This window comes from Rattus norvegicus, chromosome 20 (genome assembly GCF_036323735.1).
Source record: "Rattus norvegicus strain BN/NHsdMcwi chromosome 20, GRCr8, whole genome shotgun sequence".
Classification (NCBI taxonomy): Eukaryota; Metazoa; Chordata; class Mammalia; order Rodentia; family Muridae; genus Rattus; species Rattus norvegicus.
The window spans coordinates 4,264,900-4,286,115 of record NC_086038.1 but is presented as its reverse complement, the minus strand read 5'-3'; the positions used below and the strand labels follow the sequence as shown (position 1 = coordinate 4,286,115).

At 47.4% G+C, this 21,216-nt stretch overlaps 1 protein-coding gene across 8 annotated transcripts; it reads right to left on the bottom strand.

The window, feature by feature from the left end:
• Positions 1–3,308: 3,308 nt before the first annotated feature.
• Btnl8 (butyrophilin-like 8) lies at positions 3,309–17,293 on the bottom strand. Of its 8 annotated transcripts, NM_001395869.1 has the most exons (12): positions 16,583–16,688; positions 15,676–15,854; positions 14,650–14,744; positions 12,901–13,086; positions 11,312–11,593; positions 10,998–11,198; positions 10,771–10,791; positions 10,663–10,689; positions 8,958–8,984; positions 5,754–5,780; positions 4,801–5,410; positions 3,309–4,714 (listed from the first exon to the last, which is right to left on the bottom strand). In NM_001395869.1, the coding sequence occupies exons 3-12, from the start codon at positions 14,732–14,734 to the stop codon at positions 4,648–4,650; spliced, it is 1,533 nt and encodes a 510-aa protein (NP_001382798.1). In that variant the 5' UTR covers positions 14,735–14,744; positions 15,676–15,854; positions 16,583–16,688; the 3' UTR covers positions 3,309–4,647. The 8 variants fall into 8 exon arrangements, with proteins under 8 accessions (NP_001382798.1, XP_063135410.1, XP_063135414.1 ...); XM_063279340.1 differs by having other exon boundaries at positions 3,309–5,410; positions 12,901–13,251; positions 14,933–17,293; XM_063279344.1 differs by having other exon boundaries at positions 3,309–5,410; positions 10,771–10,823; positions 12,901–13,251; positions 15,676–17,293.
• Between the last annotated feature and the right edge of the window lie 3,923 nt (positions 17,294–21,216).

Sequence of the window (21,216 nt, the reverse complement as noted above, 5' to 3'; positions counted from 1 at the left end):
ATTATAAAGATTTCTATGAGTGAAGAATATGGCTACACAATTTTGTTTAAGAATAAAATTAGTAATCCTTCCTGTTCAAAAATATGACGATTGTCCAGTTATGCCTTAAAATTATAACCTATCTATAATTTATAAAATAATCATAACCAGACATTCAAACCCAAGGGATCAGGATGAGGACTCTCCACAACTGCCTCCTGCTGAAAAGGGTGACAGAAATTCTCTAAAGGAGGGGAGAGGGGAGGAAAATTAGAAAAACTTGTTAGACATAAGAAGGGTAGCTTCAGCACCTGTTATCCAGACTCTGCATATTTGAAAGGTCCAGAGCTTGACTGAAGTTCCCACCGGATCTGTGGGAAAGGTTGGATGAGGGAGATGACCTGGAATAGCAATAATCCTAAAACTGCTCTGGAAGGAAGTCTCTGGACAGCACAGGAAGCAGGGGGCTAAAGCAGCGGGTCAGTTCAGCATCTGAGCAGATGAATCTTGTCAGAGCTGTCATTCTACAATCTATGAACCCCACAGCTAAAGTTTTAGACCCATTAAGATATTCATATGGATAGGGTTCACAGGTCACTTTTTTTTTTTTTTTGCTCTAATTGGTATTTTATTTCTCCTTTACAAGTTCCACATAATAGACAAATGCTTTTTGATAACATTGTTATCTTTGCTGAAAACGATCATATAATCATTTTAAACAACACAAATGTGTACATACATGACTGAGGTTTCTGCGCCTATAAACATCTCTGTGGGTTTAACAAGGAAAAAAGCAATATACTGACAATTCAACTGTAACTCTTAGAAAAACACCGGTTTCCTTACCAAGCACGAGTGTCCTGTACAGGGACCTATCATCCAAGATGGCAATGAGTTCAGCCTAGGGCAGCCAGGAGCAGCTCCCCACACCAGCTCAGAAGACCCTCCCCACCCAGCACTTCTTCCAAGTGCTCCTTAACCTCATCATAGGAAGACAGCAGTCACCCCAAGAGAGGACAGAGCAGCAGACACACTGGTTGTGGTTTCTGAGTGTTGTGTGCGGCATTTCACATCCAGCGTCTCAGGAACGTGTCCATGCAAGCATGCGTACCATTCTTTAGACTGCTCCCCTCATTTCTCGAGTGAGGGAACCAGGCCTTCCTAATTCACTTTAGGTGCCTGGGATAACAAAGTATTTCACCAGAAGGAGTGTAAGCAATGCTATCTGATAAGAATACGAAGAAGGAAAAAGCAGATATCTTAAAGAAGACGTGTGCTCTACTCACACTAAAATATCAGACCAATGCACAATATACTGCAAAACTGTAACACAATACGGCCAAACACAATGTTCAAATATTAAACTGTTCAAGCAGGTTCACAGGTCACTTAAGGAAGACATTTTGTTCTTTGTTTGAGCAGGTGAAAGACAGATGTCTTTTTCAAGAGTTAATTTTCTCAGTAACCAATTGCAATAAGTCTTCACTCATGGCCTGTGACGGATGGCATGATGAACCCTTGCCTGTCCTGTTGGGTTTTCTTGATCTTTCATGGGTTTCAGGGAGTCACACCTGTCATATCAGATCCATGTCACTCTGGTAGGGGTCCAGAGCCTATTCTCCCTTCCTGTCACACAGATGGAAACCTTTCTTCTAAAATAACCTGTCCCTGGTTCAGTAACAGGAACACATTGAACAGTTAGCTTGATCTCTCTCCCAGAGGAGTATAATATAACCACCAAACGCATAACCCGGCTCATTTTGATAAATAAAACAATTCCGTTCTAAACAGGGTTTTTTCTGGGGAGTCCTGGTTGTACTGGAACTCTCTCTGTGCAGACTATGTTGGCCTCAAACTTAAAGATCAAACTGTCTCTAGGGATTTAAGGGAGAAGCCGCCACTGCCCAGTCAAAGCCACATCTGGTTTTTGAATTTGAATTCCTGTATTTATCTATTTACTTTACACCTTGTCCACACTTTATACTTCTGGCTATACCCCAAGTCCTTCACACCCCACCTACCATCCCCCCTCCACACACTTTCTCCTCCTACCTTTCTCTTCAGAAGTGTAGAGGCCTCCCATGGGTATAAACAGGCCTTGGTAGCAAGTTGCAGTAAGACTCCTTTTCCTATTGAGGCTACAACAGGCAGAGCAGTAGGAGGTAGGGTCCCAAAAGCAGGCAGCAGGCCCATGCTCCTGCTGCAGAAGTCCCACATACAGACCAAGCTACACAACTCTCACATGTTTGCCTAGGGTCAATCCTGCACATGATCCGTGGTTGGCTGATCAGCCTGTGTGAGCCCCTGTAGGTTCCTGTTAATTGATTCTGTGGGTCTTCTTATGGTCTCCTTAACCCTTGTGGCTCCTACCATCCTTCCTCTCCATCATCTACGTGATTCTCGAAAGCTCAGCCTAACACTGAGCTGTGGTCTCTGCATCTGCTTCTGACCTTTGCTGGGTGAGACCTCACTGATGACAGCTGTGCTGGGCTCCTTCTGCCAGTACAGCAGAATATCATTCACAAGCCATCAATAATATAATGGTGGGCTCCTATAATGACTGGGCTCTCAAGCTGGGCCAGTCACTGGTTGGCTAATCCCTCTAATTCTGTCCCATCTTTACATCTTGTAGACAGGACAAATTGTCTAAGCTTCCTTACTCCAGGTCTAAGGTTTTGTGGCTGGGTTGGTGTTCTAATCCCTTCACTGGAAGACTTACCTGGTTATAGTAAGAGGCTGTTTCAGGTTTGATAACCCCTAATGCTAGGAATCTTAGCTAAGATCAGTGTGAAAAAAATCCTGAGACATTCTAATGCCTTTAATTTCTAGCTCATCCCAGAATTTTCTTTGTTCCCTGACCCCATTCCAGCTGTCCAATTCCCCTGCACACTCCTCCTCCTCTTCCCCTGCAAAGACCCCAGAGCTCTTCCTTCTCTCTGACCTTCATACCCCCATGCATTTCCACCACCCCCCACCTTGCCCTCCATTCTTCCTAAATCCACAGTGGCACCCCCACACCTACCCGCAATGCAGCAGGGAGACCTTGGTCAGCCTGAGAACTCAATTAGGAGACAATGGGGTCCACATGAAATAATGTTGTGGTCCAGATGTTATACGACCATGAAACCAACTTTCCCATGATGCCATTTTTACTTTAAAAAAATGGTCACTAGAACTACAAAATAAAATAACTCTTTTGTAACAACCAGCTGAATTTCTCTATACCACTACAAACACACTATCACCCCCATTATATTTCCTCACAACAATTCAATTCTGTCTATTGGGTACAAGGCAGCCATACACACTACACAAATAAGAGAACACCATTACGTTCCTATAAAACTTTATTAATAGATTCTAAAAATTGAGACAATTTTACATACCAGAAAGTAGGATTTGATATTTTTACATGAAATATAGGCATTCAATGTAAAATCACATTCAATGTAAAAAATATTCACAGGGCACAAAATAGTTACAAAAACAGTTTGATACAAGTTGAGTTATAGTCAATTTTTCAACTCTCAAAGGGAAGAAAAAATACTAATGAATTCTGAGGTAAGAGAGAAATGATTTCAGTTGACAAAGCAGTGCATGTTCGTTGCTCTTGTTCTGTTTTTCAGACTGAGGCTTGCGCTCAGGACTCCACAATGACAGAGCTGAAGCACAGACCTGGAGCGGCAGGAAACCGAGAGCTTACTCAGGAAGCAGGAAGCAGAGAGGGTAGGCTGGGAGTGATGCCCTGTGTGGAAGGTTTAGAGCCCACCCCAGTGACTCACTTCATCTAGGACATGGGACCCAACTTACCCCAACACTACATGAACCAGAGACCAACTATCCAAACACTTGTACCTATGGGGGACACTTTCATTCAAGCCAACACTTTTGTCTACAAAGAAAGTTCCAAGCCCGCCTAGGATATGTGACATCTCTTTAAAGACAGACAGACAGACAGGCAGACAATTGATAGATATAGGTAAATAATAGTTGTCTAAACAGTAAAAAGTTAAAATACATGAAGCCAACATTAAAAAAATATAAATTAACTTTTGTACTTACATGTGTAATTCTGTGAGAAAGAGAAAGAGATTCAAATATAGAAATGAAAGAATTTGTGTAAGAATCAGAGACAGACCTGCTACTACGATAAGCCTGGTTCATGGAGATGGATGGACCGACAGGTCATTGTCTACTGAGAAGGTCCGCTTCCAGGAACTATCTAGGATCCAGCAATCTCATCACCAAGAACAAATGTAGGAGTCAGGAAGTCATGTGTCACACATCTGCTCCCCCATATTCACTACAGCATTGATCACAAGAGCCAAGACACAGAATAGCCCCTAGGTGCCCACGGCCAGATGAACAAATTAAAACAACGTCCACTCAGCCCTTGGTCCGCTTCATGCCGAATGGCACAAAAATCTAATAAATTGCTTTTAACATGACAGGAAAATGCCTTACCCAGAGCTCAAACCAGCCTGTTTTGCTCCAGCTGAGACAACAGTCAGGGCTTGTCCTCCACCACCCAACACAAAGCCTGACCTCACTGCCTTCACACGCACAGCCTCAGAGTCAGACTGAAGAGCAGTGGCTCAACACTCCAGGCCCTTCCAGGACTCATGGAGGCTTTGACCTGCGGCTTGACACAGGAGTGACACTGCCGACTTAGGCAGTGATCCACACTATGGGAACAGAGTGTCCCTGGCATCCTGGAGGAATGGAGATTCTTCCCCTGAGGGAGAGACCACAACACAAGAGCCTGGAACCAGGCCCTCCCCTGTGGGACTCAGAGACTCCTTCAAAGGAAGCAAAGCTAACCCCTTCCCCTTCTTTGGCCTCCTCCCCTTCCTCCTCTTCCTCCCCTTTCTACTTCTCTTCCTTCCTTTCCTCCCCTCCTCTCCCTCCTGCCCCTCAGACACACAGGCCATGGAGTTGACAGTCATCGAGACATTTCCACACTTAAGCTGGAAGTATGGAAGGAGAGTCCCAGAGAAGGAAGCCTCGTGGAAGGAGAAAAGGTGGGACATGTCACTCATGTTATAGAAGGAGATGTTCCTTTTGTCATAGTCCACAAACACCCCCACACTCTCTGGAGCTTGCCTGATGGATAAGGAATCCCTCCCAGAGTCAACATAGGCCCAATACCCACTACTAGACTGCCCCACTGTCCAAAACCCCTTCTCTGGACTCTCAAAATAAAAGCCTTTCCTCTCCACACCTTCCCTACAGACCCCCAGAATCCATTTGCTGCCTTCTCTGTTTTCCAGCTTGACCTCCCAGTAATATCTTCCAGAAGAGATGCCTTTGGTGCCTAGCACACTGAAGAGGTCATCCAAGCACACAGTGGTGTCCTTCCGGGTCACTCTCATCCTATCCTGGGAGATGACAAGGGTGGGGTGGGCAGAGGCTGGATCCAGAGTGAAAGTCCCTGGAGAGAGAGTTACCAATCATGGGAGGTCCTGTCCAGTACGCTGAAAAAGCTACAGCTACCCCTCTCCCATCTCAAAACATCTTAGCATCTTCTAGGGTATTAAGTCCCTCACATGAGAGCCTTGTGACTCAAACCCAGGTCTTGCAAGCAGAGGAAGGGAAGAAAAGTCCAATTAGGGTAACAAGATAACAAGGCACTTAAGAAGGAGACCAGCTTAGTAACTGCTACCTCTGCCATCCACACCACTGCTCCCATCAACACCTGGGTGACCACAGAGAAGAGGAGAGACCAGAGCAAGAAGCACAGGAGGAATGTCCCTAAGGAACACAGAGTCACTCACAGGTCTGGAAGTGCTCCTTGCGCCAATCTACAAGAGAAATACAGATGATGTGAGGGGATTCAGAGATTACCCATCTATCTGGTCAGCAACTGTCATCAGAAACACAGACTTTCTGGGCTTCTGAAGTAGGGGTTATGGGGACAATATGCCTCTCTCTTTCTCTCTCTCTCTCTCTCTCTCTCTCTCTCTCTCTCTCTCTCCCTCCCTCTCTCTCTCTCTCTCTCTCTCTCTCTCTCTCTCTCTCACACACACACACACACAGGCAGGGGGAGAGAGATATACACATAAAAACACACATACATACACACATAAACAGAGAGAGAGAGAAAGATGTGAGACACACAAAAACACACATATACACACATAAATGCACACAAAAACAGAGAGACAGACAGATATAAAACACACATATATACTCACACAGAGTGAGGGAGAGATGCCCACATGAAAACACAGATACACATACACACACACACACACACACACACACACACACACGCATCTGCTGTAGCCCTCCCATAAAGAATCAAACAGGGGGGCTTAACCTCCATCCCTAATAAAGGCAGAGAAGCCTCCTCTCACTGTACCTTGTCAGGACCCAGACACAACCATCCTGGAAGCTACACATCCTTGAATCAGAACTTTCCAAGAATGGGAGGGAGGAACGGTGATGAAGGAGGAGACCTGTGAGTTTGAGAGCAACTATGCTACATGAGGACTTAGAGATAAGACTGAGCTACACAGTAAGACCCTGTCTGAGAAAACAGCATCATGAATTGTGCTCTACAATACAGAGCCTGCAAGGCCCAGTGTTTGGTCTTACAGAACAACAAGCAAACGAAAGTACAAGGCCACTTGATGCTCTTTGAGAAGGCATTACTTCTGTTCCCAGACTCTCATGGATGCCCATGACCGTCTGTTCCTGAAGTTCCAGACACAGACACACAAGCCCGGAGACCAAGGCATACATATACACATGGCACACAAAGACACACACACATTCAAGAAAAACACTCACTCACAGAATAAAAAGACAGACACAGACAGACAGATGGTTAGACAGATATCACCTTTTTAAAAAGAAGGGAGATGATACTTCTGAGCAGTGCTAACTTGCATGTCGGGTCCCCTAATAGAGTGATAACAGGACATTGAGTGGGATTTCAAGCTGATCACACATGTGTCAGCAAGACCCTAACCATCCTGGAGGCAGTGGATGCCAGAATCCAGGGACCACAATACCAAGCACTCGGAGATGGAAGGTGTGATTTGTGTGTGTGTGACAGAGGGGGGGGAGAGGGCAAGGGCCAGGGAGAGGGAGGGAGGGACGGACGGAGAGGGGAGAGAGAGAGAGAGAGAGAGAGAGAGAGAGAGAGACATCAGATAGACAGAGAGACAAAGACAGAATAGCAAGACTGAGGTGGGAGGAAGGAGGGGGAGGGTGTGAGAAATAAGTGGAAGAGAGGGAGAGAGGAGAAGGGAAAGATGTACAGAGAAGGGATATTAGAAAGAGGCTGAGAAGTAAGGGGAGAGAAGGAAAAGGGAAGGGTAGATGGAGACAGAGAGAGATTGTGAGAGAGAGAGAGAGACACAGAGAGAGAGAAGAGACAGAGAGACAGAGACAGAGACAGAGACAGAAACAGAGATATAGTTAACGCCAATAGATCAGAGGACAACAAAGAAAGGGAACTCATAACTGAGACAAAGACACAGGAACCCCAACATTAAGGAGGACAATAAACCAGACTATCTTACAGAGACCACGTTCCCAAACCTCCTGGACTGACATGGAATCTTCTGAAACAGCCCTTCTGATCCACAAGGACATCATGGCCTCCTCCACAGTCTCTGCCTGCAGCTGAACTCCCCACTAACCCTGCACCTACAAGATGTCCACTGATCCAGACGGCAGCAGACGGGGCCATGCTGACGCTGACAATGACTTACCCTGCCAGGTGCCCCAGAATGTATCCTGTGGCTCTAAAAAGGAATTCCTGCACTCTTCTATGGAGGATCCTTCAGTGACAGGGACAGGGGAACACTTAGATCATCCTGGGGCAGCAGGGATGGGAACTGAGAGAGAAGAGGAGGATGACAGAAGCTGAAGAAAGAGAGGTCAGGGGAAAGATGTCAGAGCTGTGCACACTCCTACTGGGGAGACGAACAAATGTCTTGTCACATACAGAGAGAGTGTCAATGACAGACCAAAGGGAAGATTCCACTCAGCTACAGCTTGTGGGAACAAAGAATCAAGGAGCTCAATTAGTTCCTTATAGAAACACCAGCTATGGAGGAGGAAATGCAATCCTTAAGGGGAACAAACCCTTCCACCAATAGCCATTAAATGTCTACACACTTACTTGGGGGAGGACATGATCAGCAGACCTTCCCCTGGCCACCATTAACAGTCATAACTCATGCAGAGAGTGACTGAGAACTTGGCAGCTAATTGTGCTGGTACCGAGGTTAAGCATGACTTCTATAAGCTGTGATCTCTACACTCAAGACAACATACACACAAAGGTACAAGCGGAGAGACAGACAGACAGACACACACACACATTCACACACACACACACACACACACACACACACACACACACACACACACACCAGATAGACAGACACACAGACAGAGAGAGAATGGAAGAAAAAAGGAATCTTTGGAAGAGGTTTTGCTCCTCTCTCCTAATGGACCCTGTCCTGTGCAGGTCTCCTTGGGGCAGTCACAGCCTCTGACAGCTCAAGAGGATGACAACTACTTCCTATTATGTCAGCCCCACACAAGGTAGGGTGATCTGGGGACAAGGAACCTGAAGAGGGAAAGTGCTTCCATAGCACTGACCTAGAGGCAAGCATGTGGGACCTTGTCTTGACTGCTGACTGATATGGGAGAACCCATGGGGGCACTGTCATCACTTAGCAGATGGTTTTAGGATTTGGGAGAAAAGAAACTGAGCAAGCCTCAGGAAGCAATCCGCTGAGCAGCACTCCTCCATGGCTTCTGCCTCAGCTCCTGCCTCCAGGTTCCTGCCTGTTGGGTTCCTGCCTTGACTTGCTGTGTTGACAGACTGGGAGTGAGAATCAAGTAAACTCTTTCCTCCTTGAGGAAATGCTCTGGTCTTGGTGTTTTATTATAGCAGCAGAACCCCTAACTAAGACCCCAGCTCAGGCCAGAGGGAGCATTCAATAATAGCCACATACCTGCATACAGCTGGGCCTTCCTCCAGGCTGTAAATGAACACACTCTGGTGAGAACCCATTCACAATAGCCCCACTCAGAGAGTTTGTGAAACCTTCCTCCATCCATTCTAAAATGAGTCTATGCCAAGGAAGAGAGAGAACCCTGAGAACCGGACTCCTGAGAGATGCACGGCAACAGAGTGTTGTGGAAAATTCCAAGAAACACAGATCAGAAAGATGTCATTGTGGGCTAAGATCTCCCACTGAACCCTGTTCTGTATGGCTTTTTAAATTTTGTTTTTTTGAAATGTGTTTATCTTACATATATGATTGCTCTATGTGCATGTACACCTGCACACCAGAAGAGGACATCCAATGATATTACAGATGGTTGTGAGCCACCATGTGCTTGCTGGGAATTGAACTCAGGACCTCAGGATGTACACACAGTGCTCTTAACCTTTGAGCTATCTCTGCAGCCCTTCTGTGTGGCTTTTAGCTGTAAAATAGCTACATCTAATTCAAAAAGAAAAACAATGATAGGCGTAGTTGTCACATTACTATTCTAAACTAATTCAGTGTCACTGTTAAGCAAAATATTGCAATACAAGTAAATATGTTAGAGAGGAAAGTAAAGTTATTCCATAATCATCAGAAAACATTACTGCATCAGCTCTTTTTTAAAAGAGCTATTTGGAAGTGTGTTGAAGAATAGAATGTATACTAGTGTGGATATATAATGAATTTTTGGAGAAATTCCCAGTGTTCCTTGGGTAAAACATCTTTAAAGCCAGGTACAGCTATACCAGAGCACCAACATTCCAATCTCCTTCCTGTTGAGGACAGACACCCAAGTCTCAGCCCATCACCTTCATCAACACCTTCAGGAGCGTTTGTCAGTGTTCAAAGCTAGAGTCATGTGAGAGCAGGGAGCCTCAACTGAGAAGATGGTTCCAATAGACTGGCTGTGGGAAAGCAGTGAGGTGTTTTCTTGATTGATTGATTGATTGATTGATTTACATACAAGGAGCCTGCCATTGGGAGCAGTGCCACATCTATACAGGTGATCCTGTACTGGGCCAGCAAGAAACTTGAAGAAGTCATTGGGAACAAGCAAGGAAGCAGCCTTGCCCTGTGGTCTCTGCTTCAGTTCCTGATCCAGGTCCCTGTGCTAGGTCCTGAGTTGAGTCCGAGACAAGGTTTTCCCCAATAGCAAACTATGATTCGAAAACGTGTATGACAAATATAACATCCCCTCTCCTACTTACCTTAGTGTATTACAGCAATAGAAACCTAACTAAGATACATCCTTTAAAGACATCTCACTGCTGCCGTTTGCTCAGACAGAAGCTGTGTCAGGTGCAGACAGAGGTCTAGAGCTACTGAAACCCAAGGGAACAATATATTTGTCAGGACTTGGTTGAATTAAGACTCGGGGAATAGGACAAACCAAAGAGTCACATATTTTCCAGCTCTGGGCAGAGATCAGGTGTCTAAATACCAGGCTTCCACCTCCCAGAACCTTCCACTTCTGTCCTCAGGAGGGAACCCATTCTGCCTAGAATTAAGGAGAGGGCACTCAGGGGTTGGGGATTTAGCTCAGTGGTAGAGCGCTTGCCTAGCGAATGCAAGGCCCTGGGTTCGGTCCCCAGCTCTGAAAAAAAGAAAAGGAAAAAAAAAAGGAGAGGGCACTCAGGAATGATGGGACACTGGGGCAGTCACTCACCGCGATTGTAGGCGGCTTTCCTCCGATCTGAAAAGCAACACACAGGAGTCAAGAGACCTACTGGGCTCCTGAGGGGAGGAGAGGGCTAAGGAGGAGAATAGGACTCACCAAGCTCCTCCCTGAGTGCACCTGTAAGACAGTGAGGAGAGGGGGTCTGTACACTTGGGGGGAAGAAACGAAACACAGTTTAGGTTCCTGACACTCTGACTGCAGACCACCCGAACCAAAGGACTACAGCCCTTCACTCTGGGGACGGTAGGTCACCTATCTTGATTCCAGAACACCAGGCCCTCCTGGGGACTCTGAATCTGTCTGTTGCAGCTGTGGTGACTCACTAGCAGTCCTGAGAGCATCCTCCTTTTCAGTCTGTAACTCATCCTTCTCACAATGAATATGGATCTGTTCCTTCTGCAACTTCAGCCTTACAAAACGTTCCCATCCGAAAAGAGAGATTGTCCCCAAGACTAGAAGTCCCATCATGGTCAGGATCACGAGAAAAGCTGTCTTCCAGGGAGAGGCCTGAGGGAAGAAGGGCTCTGGGGCCCAAGCAGAGAGCCAGTGATTAGTAAAGCTGAAGAAAGACAGACCAGGACCTTCCAGGAAGACCATACACTTCGCAGTCCCTGTATAAGTGAGGGACAGCTCTCACCTGGGATGACCATGGCCATGGCTTTCTCCTGACCCAAGACGGGATTGAAGGTGGAGCAGGTCACATTCCTCACAGAGCTGTCTCTCAGCACCAGTGAGGTCTCTGTGGTGATCAGTCCTTCAGCATCTTCATGGAGGGTCTCTGAGGATGCTGGGAGAATCTCACCTCTGGAGTCTCTCCAATGCACCTGGGGCTCTGGGTACCACCCTGAAGTCATGCACACAACACACACTCCACCATCTTCTGGACCTTTGATGTACACTTCAGGGACAGAGCCCATTGCTACAGGACAGATGTGAACACACAAGAAGCCATTTTAGGTTGAGGAACCCTGGGAGCAATTCTGTGACTCACAGGATCCGTTCACAGGGCAGATGGGAATTGAAGAGGAAAGGCTTTCCTGGATTAGGCTGCTCCCCTGTTGCCTGACAGAGGAAAGATAAGAGAGCCCACTGTGAGGAACAGAACAAAGGAGTAGGAGGCAGTGCTGACGCTAAGGTCCTGTTCCCCAGATGGTTCGTGATCAATCAGTAAAGGAAGCCATGGGCCAATTCCCAGTCAGAAGGTAGAGGCAGGAATTCTGGATCCCTAGAGGTAGGAGAGAGACACAGGGAAGAGTAAGAAGTTCATCATGATTTGAGGTGAGAACCAGGCAAACATGTGACATCTCAAACGGGAATAGACACACTGGCCGCTCTTCCAGGTGGGTGGTCAGGGGAGTTTAGCAACCAAAGAATGGGGCAGTTGGGAGAGACAAATAAAATATATAGTAAGGGCAAGATGTTTCTGACAGAAGAGAGTAGTGTTCAATATTGTGCCAGAAGACAGGTTAAATGAATGGACTGTGTGTGTCTGTGTGTGTTTTGTCCCAGGACTGAAGGGAGACTGGGTGGGACCTGGTAGAAGAGTCCACTTCCTGGACCAAAGGTGAGTAGAGTGGAAAAGAGGAAAGGCATCTTCACGCCACACATGGCCTCTCTTTCATCCACACAAGATCCTGAGGAAACTGAAGGATGTTGAACACAGGAGCCCTGAGATGGAAACTAGTGCTCCATCTGTCCACTCTCCACACACCTGTGACACCCATAGCAGGCTCACATCCAGCTCTCCTCTCCAGGGAAGTCAGACCCGGAGCTTCCTTCCTTCCTCTCCTCAACCACTTGCCTTTAGCATTGACCATCACTTGTCACTGACAACTCCCTCAGCCACTCTGATTTTCCTGCCGACACCTCTAAAATATACATTTCTACTGCTGGTATTTTCATAACACTGACATAATCCCCAATTCACAGAAGTAGACACAGCACATTTTAGGAAAGGCCACATATACAATATGGGTGGAATTTATCTATGGAGGAGTTTACTACCTGTTTCTCACTTCAAAATGGGAAATTAAAATTGAAGAGGTTAAAATGAGAGACCTGAGCATGCATGTGAGCCCAGCACAACACAGCAAGCCCAAGGACAATCTGGCAGACATGAGAACTTCTCTAAAGGTTAAAAGAAAGGAAGGGCTGGGTGATGTCATCTGTCAGTTTCCTCCCACACAGGTCACCCAAGATTTTTAGAACAGGGATCAGTTAACCCACCTGCCACCTTCAGTTCCAAGATGGCCTCCTCATGGAAGTGTCCCTGTTTGAAGTGGCAGACGTATATCCCACTATCTGACTCCTGGACATTCTGGATCCTCACGGCAGCTTTGCCTTCATGGAATTTATCCTTCACCAGCGAGGTCCGCCAAGAATACTCAATCATCTGCTCTTCCTTCTGCTCCTCTTGGTCCCGATAGACAAATACTGCTTGTGAGAATCTGGTGCGGAACCACCTCAGCTCTTCCATGTTCTCCACACTCATGGCTGGAGACACGGAGCAGGGAAGTATGGCTTCCCTACCTGGTGCGGCCACAACGGGGTCTGAGGGACCAAAGACCCGGAAACCCTCTGTGGACACAGATGTAGCAGTGAGAGGCTGGAGGGACACAGGGCAGTGCACAGAACACACTCTGAAGGAGAATATCATGCCAGGAGAAAGCAAGGAGTAGATGGGGTTGCTCTGGACACTGTGCATCAGGCATCCATGAGTAACTTAACCAATGTAGGAATGGACAAGCTACCTTTGGACACAGCAGTGCCCTCCATAAATGATGCAAAAAAAAAACTCTTCTACCTATGTCGCTGGCCCCAGACCCTTCCATGAAGGAATCCCTTCTGGATTCTTTCTCCAGCTTGCATGTACTTCCTCACCAGGCAGCTGAATCTTCACTGAGAATTCTAATGTCAGTGTGTTGGGGTAGGTTCAAAATCATAAACCTATAAAGATCTCTACCGATGCTCACATGGTTGGTTATTTGGCCACACCGTGAGAGGCATAGGTTTAACTGGCTGGTCTAACACAAGACCCAAGAAAGTTCTGACGCCCAATGCTAAATTCCGATATCAGTCAGTTTCTTCATCCTCTGAATAAGGAGAATATTAAAACATAGAAATGAAGCTGAAGAGAGGACTGAACAAAAAGATCCCAGAGATTCCTGCGGAGGACACAGGTCCAATTCCCAGCCCCCACTGGGTGGTTCATGGCGATCAGTGTCACTCTTGGATCCTGGGGTCATCAGGCATACGTGTGTTACATGGACACACATTCTGGGGTTATTTCTCTGAACGAACCACCTACACTCCAGGTGCCCCAGTGACTTCCTGGTACAGAAGAAAGATTGAGTGCCACTCCCTGGGGCCTTGGCCCTGTAAACCTCGAGGACTTTGTCACAGGCAAGGTGGCTCCAAGAGCTCTTTGTGACTATGCACTCCTCCATTTGTGTCTAGCACACTGCTGCCACTAGAGTGTCCAGGACACCTGAGAGCTGTCTCCCAACCCCAACCTCTGACCTTTACATGAATTCAAAGCCTCTGCCTGCTGTGCTCAAGGATCACTGCTGACCCTGACTCCCACCAAGGGACACCAGGCCAAAGGGCTCTCCCAATTCAGTCCTCCTCCACGCAGCCCCTCTTTCTCTCTTGTTGGGTTGTTCTGCTGGAGCCACACTGGCCTCTCACACCCCAGGCACAATGCCAGCACCAAGGCTGTCCCACCTATACTCCCCAGGGAGGATCTGGCTATGTAGTTCAGGCTAGCCAAGGGCTCACCGTATTCCAGTGTCAGCCTCTCGAAGGCTGATGCACTCATGCTCGCCTAGATTTTCATTCCTAACTCACTATAAACGGAAAGACAGCAAAATGCTTAGTGCCAGGTTTGTGAGTCTCCTGCACATCTGAGCTGCAGAGCTCCTGACACAGCCTAGCCACTGTAGGGAGACACGGGAAGGGAGAGCAGGACAGACTCACTTGTGGTCACCCAGCAAAGCAGCTGTGTAAGGACCAGGAGGTAGGAGTCCTGGAAGAGCACAGAGGGCTTGCAGTAAATTCCCATGTCTGCAGAGCTGAGGAGAGAAAGAGGAGAGGCAGGTAAACCCCTGGAGCAGGCAGCAGAAGGCAAGATTCTCCCAGATCTTGGACCCCTCATCAGAGATTGCATGGCTGAGGGAGGAAATCTGCCCACAGGACCAAGATTTATCTGTGCACACAGGGAGAAGGCTCCCCACAAGCCAACACTGAGAAATGGCCCAACCTGAGCTGCTCTCAGCCCTGCAGAAGACTGGGCGGCTGGGGACGTCAAGTCATCTGAGAGGAAGCTATTACTTTATTCCCCACCCAGTCCCAGCTCTAGGGCAACCAAGCTCTACACAGAAATATAGGCTCTTCCTGTCCCTCGGCCTTGAGGAGAGCCCAGTATAGACACCATGACTCCAACTCCCCCTTAGCCACATACTGCCTGTGACCCCAACACATAGAGCCTGGGCCCAGCCCCATCCTCAGGAATACCTTGGACCCTGTATTCTATGGCTCCACACCTGTGACCAGCCCCTTACGGGCAGCGTCAGAGACACAGATCTCTGAGAAGGCTGACATGGCCATCACAAAAGCCTTGTTCTGGATCTGGGTTGTGGAGTTTGTCTACACTTCTGTTCCAGCCCAGCCTGAGCCATGGTTCCTGAAATGACTTTACATGACAGGCGTCATACACACACATCCCACAACACAGGTTTATCCTCACAGTCTCTGTTGGTAAAGACCAAGCTGGGTGTACACAGGGTTTTAAAGAACAAAAACTTCTTTGAAGAACAGCTTCTTCCCAAACCACCTGCTGCTTGGAAGGAGAAGGGGTGGGGAGGGAGCCTAAGGGAGAAGGGAAACAGAGGCTCTCTGAGCTGTCTCATGCTCACCCACCAGGAAGGTGACCTGCTGGGACTCACTCAACCTAAGCTTCTCTGCTTCTTCTGCAGGCCCCAGTTGTCTTCAATGCCCACCTACCTGCTTCTCTTGGTTCCCGGCTTTGAAAGGCTGTGACTTCATCAGGAACAGCTCAGGGCAAAGGCGACACAGCAGACCCCAAGTCTTCTTCTCACACCTCAGCCCTGCTCCAAGAGGCTCTTCCCAAAGTCAGCAGTGGGTTTGCACATCTCCAGAATCATGGTTTCTAGAGCAGCATACTACAAGTACGGCACAACGTAAGTTGTCACTGCCACTCTAGAGACAATGACAAAGACGACAATGAGGACGACCACAACAGGCTGGCACACGGGTCAGGGCACAGTGACAACAACAATGACAAGGACAAGGATGTTAACAATGAAAGAGAGACGGGCGGACAGATTGAACAAAACAACCAATGCTGTGGTGTCATGCCTATTCAAGCAGCGCCCTTTGAGCCAACAGAGCGATTACAGTTTCAGCCACTGAAAGCGAAAGTTCCAGCAGTGTGAACAGGGTGTGTGTTCCTTCTGTATGTGGTGTTCTAAGGGGAAGAGGTGAAGGTTCACCTCACCACCCCAACCGCAATCCCACCCTGGCCACTTCCCTCGCTGTCCAAGGGAAAGAATCCTAGGACCCCCATGTATGGAAATTTTAAAAGATGACAGAAAGGAGACAACAGATCTTTACTGGATCCGTTTTCAGCATCAGGAGCGGCTCACATCTGCACACCGAAGACTTATGTCAACTCCTGCCACTGCTCCAAACCCACATGGTGTCATGAGCCCAGGTCTAGCTCCAGTAACTACTGAGGTGAGGGGCAGGTGGTCTGTCTTCCTTAAACATGTAGTTCCTACCACAATCCCTGCCTCATCTGCAGCCCAGCCCAACCCCAGCTCCTAACATCACAGACTCAGCAGAAACCTGCGAGGGACCTTGGACTCCAGGAGCCTGGCTGTAAACAAACCTTATCTCCTTCTCAGTCCCCAGCCCATGTCTCCCAAAGGGGAGGACCAGTTAAGGCAGTCACCAGGAGCTGACAGAGAGACTTAGTGGACACTGAGGAAACCAGGACGGGATGCCCATTGTGCCTTCTCTCAGGGCATCACAGTCACAGCCAGCTGTATCGACAGTAAGTGCTAATAAAGAAGGCAGAGATGACTTCTCTTATAGTCACATGATCCTGCCTCTGTACACAAACCCTAACCATAACCCATCCTAAGGGTCCTAACCATAACCATAACCTGAACCTGAACCTTAAGTGTTCTAACCCAAACCATACCAACCCTAACACCAGCACCATAACCCTAAAACTATCCATAATCCTCCCTCTAACCCTAACACTAACCCTAGCAATGCTACCTCTATCCATAGCCATAGCTTCTCTAAGGTAGAGGCTAGACCATCAGGAACTCAAGGTCATCCTTAGCTACATAGTGAGTTCAAAGTCAGCCTGAGCTATGTGAACCCTGGAGCTATCTCAAACCCTGGAGTCTGAGTGACACAGCACACGTCTTTACACCAGCAATGGTGGAGTGCATGATCAGTGTCTCTTTTAGTCCAGCCTGGGCTACTCATTCAGTTCTAGGACACCTCTGTAGTGGGCTCCTCACTTTTTTTCAAAAAGAAAAAAAGGAAAAAGAAAGAAGGAAAGAGATAGAGAGTGAGGAAGAGAGGAAGGGAGGGAAGAGTCACCAGCAAAACAATGGGTGACATCACAATTAAGTAGATAGAAAGCATTAGCTGCCAAGCCTGACATCCTGAGTTGGATTGTAGATCCACATGAGGGTAAGAACAGACCTGACCGCCATCCTGTGACCTCCGTGAGTGAGTCAAGGCAGGGCACACTGGTTCCTATTTGACTGTACTCACACAAATGCCCACACTATACACCCAAGAGTAAATGAAGAATCCTCTTCAAAGATTCATTTTTGTTCAGTGTGGGTGGCTGTTTTTGCCTGCATGTGCTTATGGGCATCTCATGTGTGCCTGGGGCTCAGGATCAGTAGGGGGCATGTGAAATGGAGCTACGGGTGTTTGTGCACAGTTGTATGGGTGCTGGGAACTGAACCCACGTCCTCTGCATGATCAGCAAGCACTCTTATCCACTGAGCCTACTCTACAGTCCCATGAAGAATTTTTTGAATTGGGACCAGTAAAACCTTTTCTCGAGGGCTCTCTTTTTTGTGATGTTGGATCTCTATAGTTTGTAACATAGAGAGAAAACAACGAATAAGGTACTGGGGTAGTTCTGGCAAACTGGTATTGGTGGGGACACAGGAACACTAGGATGTGACTCTTGGTAGTCAATTTGATGATATACGGAGCTAAGTCACACACAAATATGGAGGGCACCCCTGAAGGACTTTTGCTTAATTTGAGGTAGAACGATTTGCAGAGTGTAATCTTTGCTCCCCATCATTAAGCTCTGGATAGACTACACTACAAGCCCTGCCTAGATTCCCTCAGATGCATGGATAAAACACACACACACACACACACACACACACACACTCACACACACAAACACACACACACACACACACACACACACACATTAGCTTATTTTCAGCCTGCCTTATTGACTCAATAGCTGGGCAGTTCTAAGTCTTCCTTGGCTATCTCACACACTTCTGTTCACTCCCAGGTCAGCATCCTAAATCTGTCCTCAACACTAGTTGCTCAATTACCATCTCCTTGTTCAACCCCCTAAATCTGCCCTCAGCTTATTTATGCTTCTAGTGTCTCACCTGCTACCCCAGCAACAGTCAGGGAAGTGGCCACTGGCCATCTTCCTGAGATCGCAAATGGCTGATTGCTCCTTCTCACCCCCCACCCCTGGAACCACAACAATGAGGAATCTTTTCCCCTCCCCTGGCTCTCCTACCCTGCGTGCAGGAAAACATGAAGTCCTACCTATTCAACCCATTGGCCTCTAGCTAGCATCTTTATTGGTAGCTCAAGAGCCGACTGGGAAAAAGGACCTTCAAAGTTCACATGTGGATTCCTGACCAAACATCTGAACCACTCCCTACATCTCACAATTTCTGTCCAATCAAAAAAGCTCTTCTCTGAGACATAAATTGAACAAAAGCATAACAATTATATAAATTGCAAAGTATGACATGTTACAATTAAGATCTAATCCATCATATTTGTCAATTAGATAAAGTACCCTACCATCACTCCTACCTTAAAGAGGTATAATTCTACCCCTGAATATGTTTAGATGTTAGCCTGAAACATCATCTGGATTCCATGTCTTCCACTCTATAGCTTCTCTCTCAGGGCTAAACAACTTGAGTTTGATTAGGAGACTATAACTAGTCTTCAACCCTATCAGAAATCAGAGTATGAATTAAACATTACCTGAGTATATAGAAAGCACCAAACGTAGATTCCAAATGATCTAAACAACTATAGAGACAGCTGGCTACCTGGACAGCCCCTAGTTGCACAAATATTGGAGCTCTGTCTTCACCCTTCTGGTACAGAACCGTCTGGCACACTTTTCGTGAAGGATGAAATATGAAGGAACAGCTTAACCTGTCTTGGCAGAGCTTAGTAGACGACTATCCGACTGTGAGAGCTAGGAATTTTCCACCAGCCACAGACAGCCCCTCCCATCCAGGAGGGAGTGCAGCAGTTCCTAAGGTCACCAGGATCCCTTCACAAGACTCTTCACAGCAGGACTGTCTTAACATTATCTAAAGGAATGCATTTCAAGGATCCTGACACTGCCCTGGTGTCTAGTGACCTTAGGCTCACCAATGCCCCTATATGTCCAATCTCTATCTCTGTAACCTGCCATTTATGAAATTTATAAAACTGTACTTTACGGATTGTTCAAGGTCTGCCTCTCCTCTCGAGGTAGGCAGACCCCAGCTTGCTGGAAATAAAAAAAAAATTCCTCATGCCATTACAACAGTCTCAGGTTTCACGTCTCATTCACGGGAGTCTCTTGGGTTGGGTCTCACATTTGCTGCATCGGCCAGGAAATGAGACTCCCCTGGAGAGATGCAAGAGGCAGTGAATGGAGGACTCAGGCCTGAAGGTCAAGTACCGAGGTTGTCTTGCTTTCTTTGTTACTGTCTAACTCTCCTGTGCCCTCTCTCTCTCAGTTTGGGTGTTGTTCAAGGAGCGCCTATTCTGGTGGGGTAGACTGCAGCAGACAGAGGTACCTAATGCTGTGGCTTCAGGGAGTCTGGAGGATGCTTCAGGCCCCCTCTGTGGAACCTTTTGCCTCGGTACAAGCAGGAGCTGGCCGAGTCACCAGTTAGACTCCCTGGCCTCTGGTTTGGTGTGCGCATCCTGTTTGCTATTTTGTTCTCTCTCTTTTTGTGTGTTCCTGTTAGCAATCTGTCTCTGATTATTTTTTTTTATTGACTTGGACTAACAAAATTTTTGGACATGGGACAGAAGAAATCAACTCCCTTGAGTCTGACAGTATGTCATTGGAATGAGACTAAGGGATGAGCTAACAATCTTTTGGTGACCATTTGAAAGGGAAAATGGACAACTTTGTGCTCATCTGAGTGGCCTCCATTTGAGGTCGAATGGCCCACCACTGGGACATTTGATTTCTCTGACATAAATGAAATGAAAAGGAAGGTATTTGGAGATGGCTGGACTGCCCACCCTGACCAGGACTCCTACATTATTGTTTGGGAGATCTTAGTAACTAACCCTCCTCTCTGGATCAGGCATGTTCTCCCATCAAGTCTATGCAGAAGGAACCACAGAAGATGATTCTGCACGACACCAGCACAGCAGACCTCCTTCTGGACCCACAACTGCATATCCCCCAGCAGCTGTACCCAAGGCCCCACTGGAATCAAATGAGGGGTCTGAAGTGCTGCCAGCCCCAGCACCTTCAGGACTCTACCCTCTCCTTCCCCAACCAGGTGGGACCCGGGGCCATTAATGGGAACCTGGAATAGGAGACCCACCTCCCTATACCACGGTGGTTCTCCCTCTTCGAGCCTATGTACCCACGGATGCGGATGGGAACCAGGTCATGCAGTACTGGCCTTTGTCCTCCAGATTTATATATGGAAAGCACAACACCCGCCCTTCTCAGACAACCCCAAGGGACTCGCTAACCTGATAGAATCAATTCTCGTTACCCCTCAGTCCACCTGGGATGATTGTCAGCAGCTCCTACTGGTCCTCTTCACCACTGAGGAAAAGGAACTTCTTCTCATAGAAGCCAGGAAAAATGTTCCTGGGGCCAGCGGGGTCCCCATCCAGAATCAGGCTGACATTGACGGTGGATTTCCCCGCAGGAGACATAATTGGGATTATAATTCAGCTGAAGCTAAGAAGCACATAAATGTCTCCAGTCGGTCTCTCCTGTCAGGAATCAAAGGCACTTCCCAATGACCAAACAATTTGACTAGGGTAAGAGAACTGAGGCAGGGTTTTAATGAGTCCCCAGCCAACTTCCTGGAGCAGCTCATGGAAGCGTTCTGTCAATATACAGCCTATGACCCTAGCAGTGAGAGCACCAGACTTCCATGACCATGGTTTTTATAGGTCAGGCCAGTAGGGACATTAAAAAGAGACTTCAGAGATGGGAGGGGCTGCAGGATGGGTCTTTGA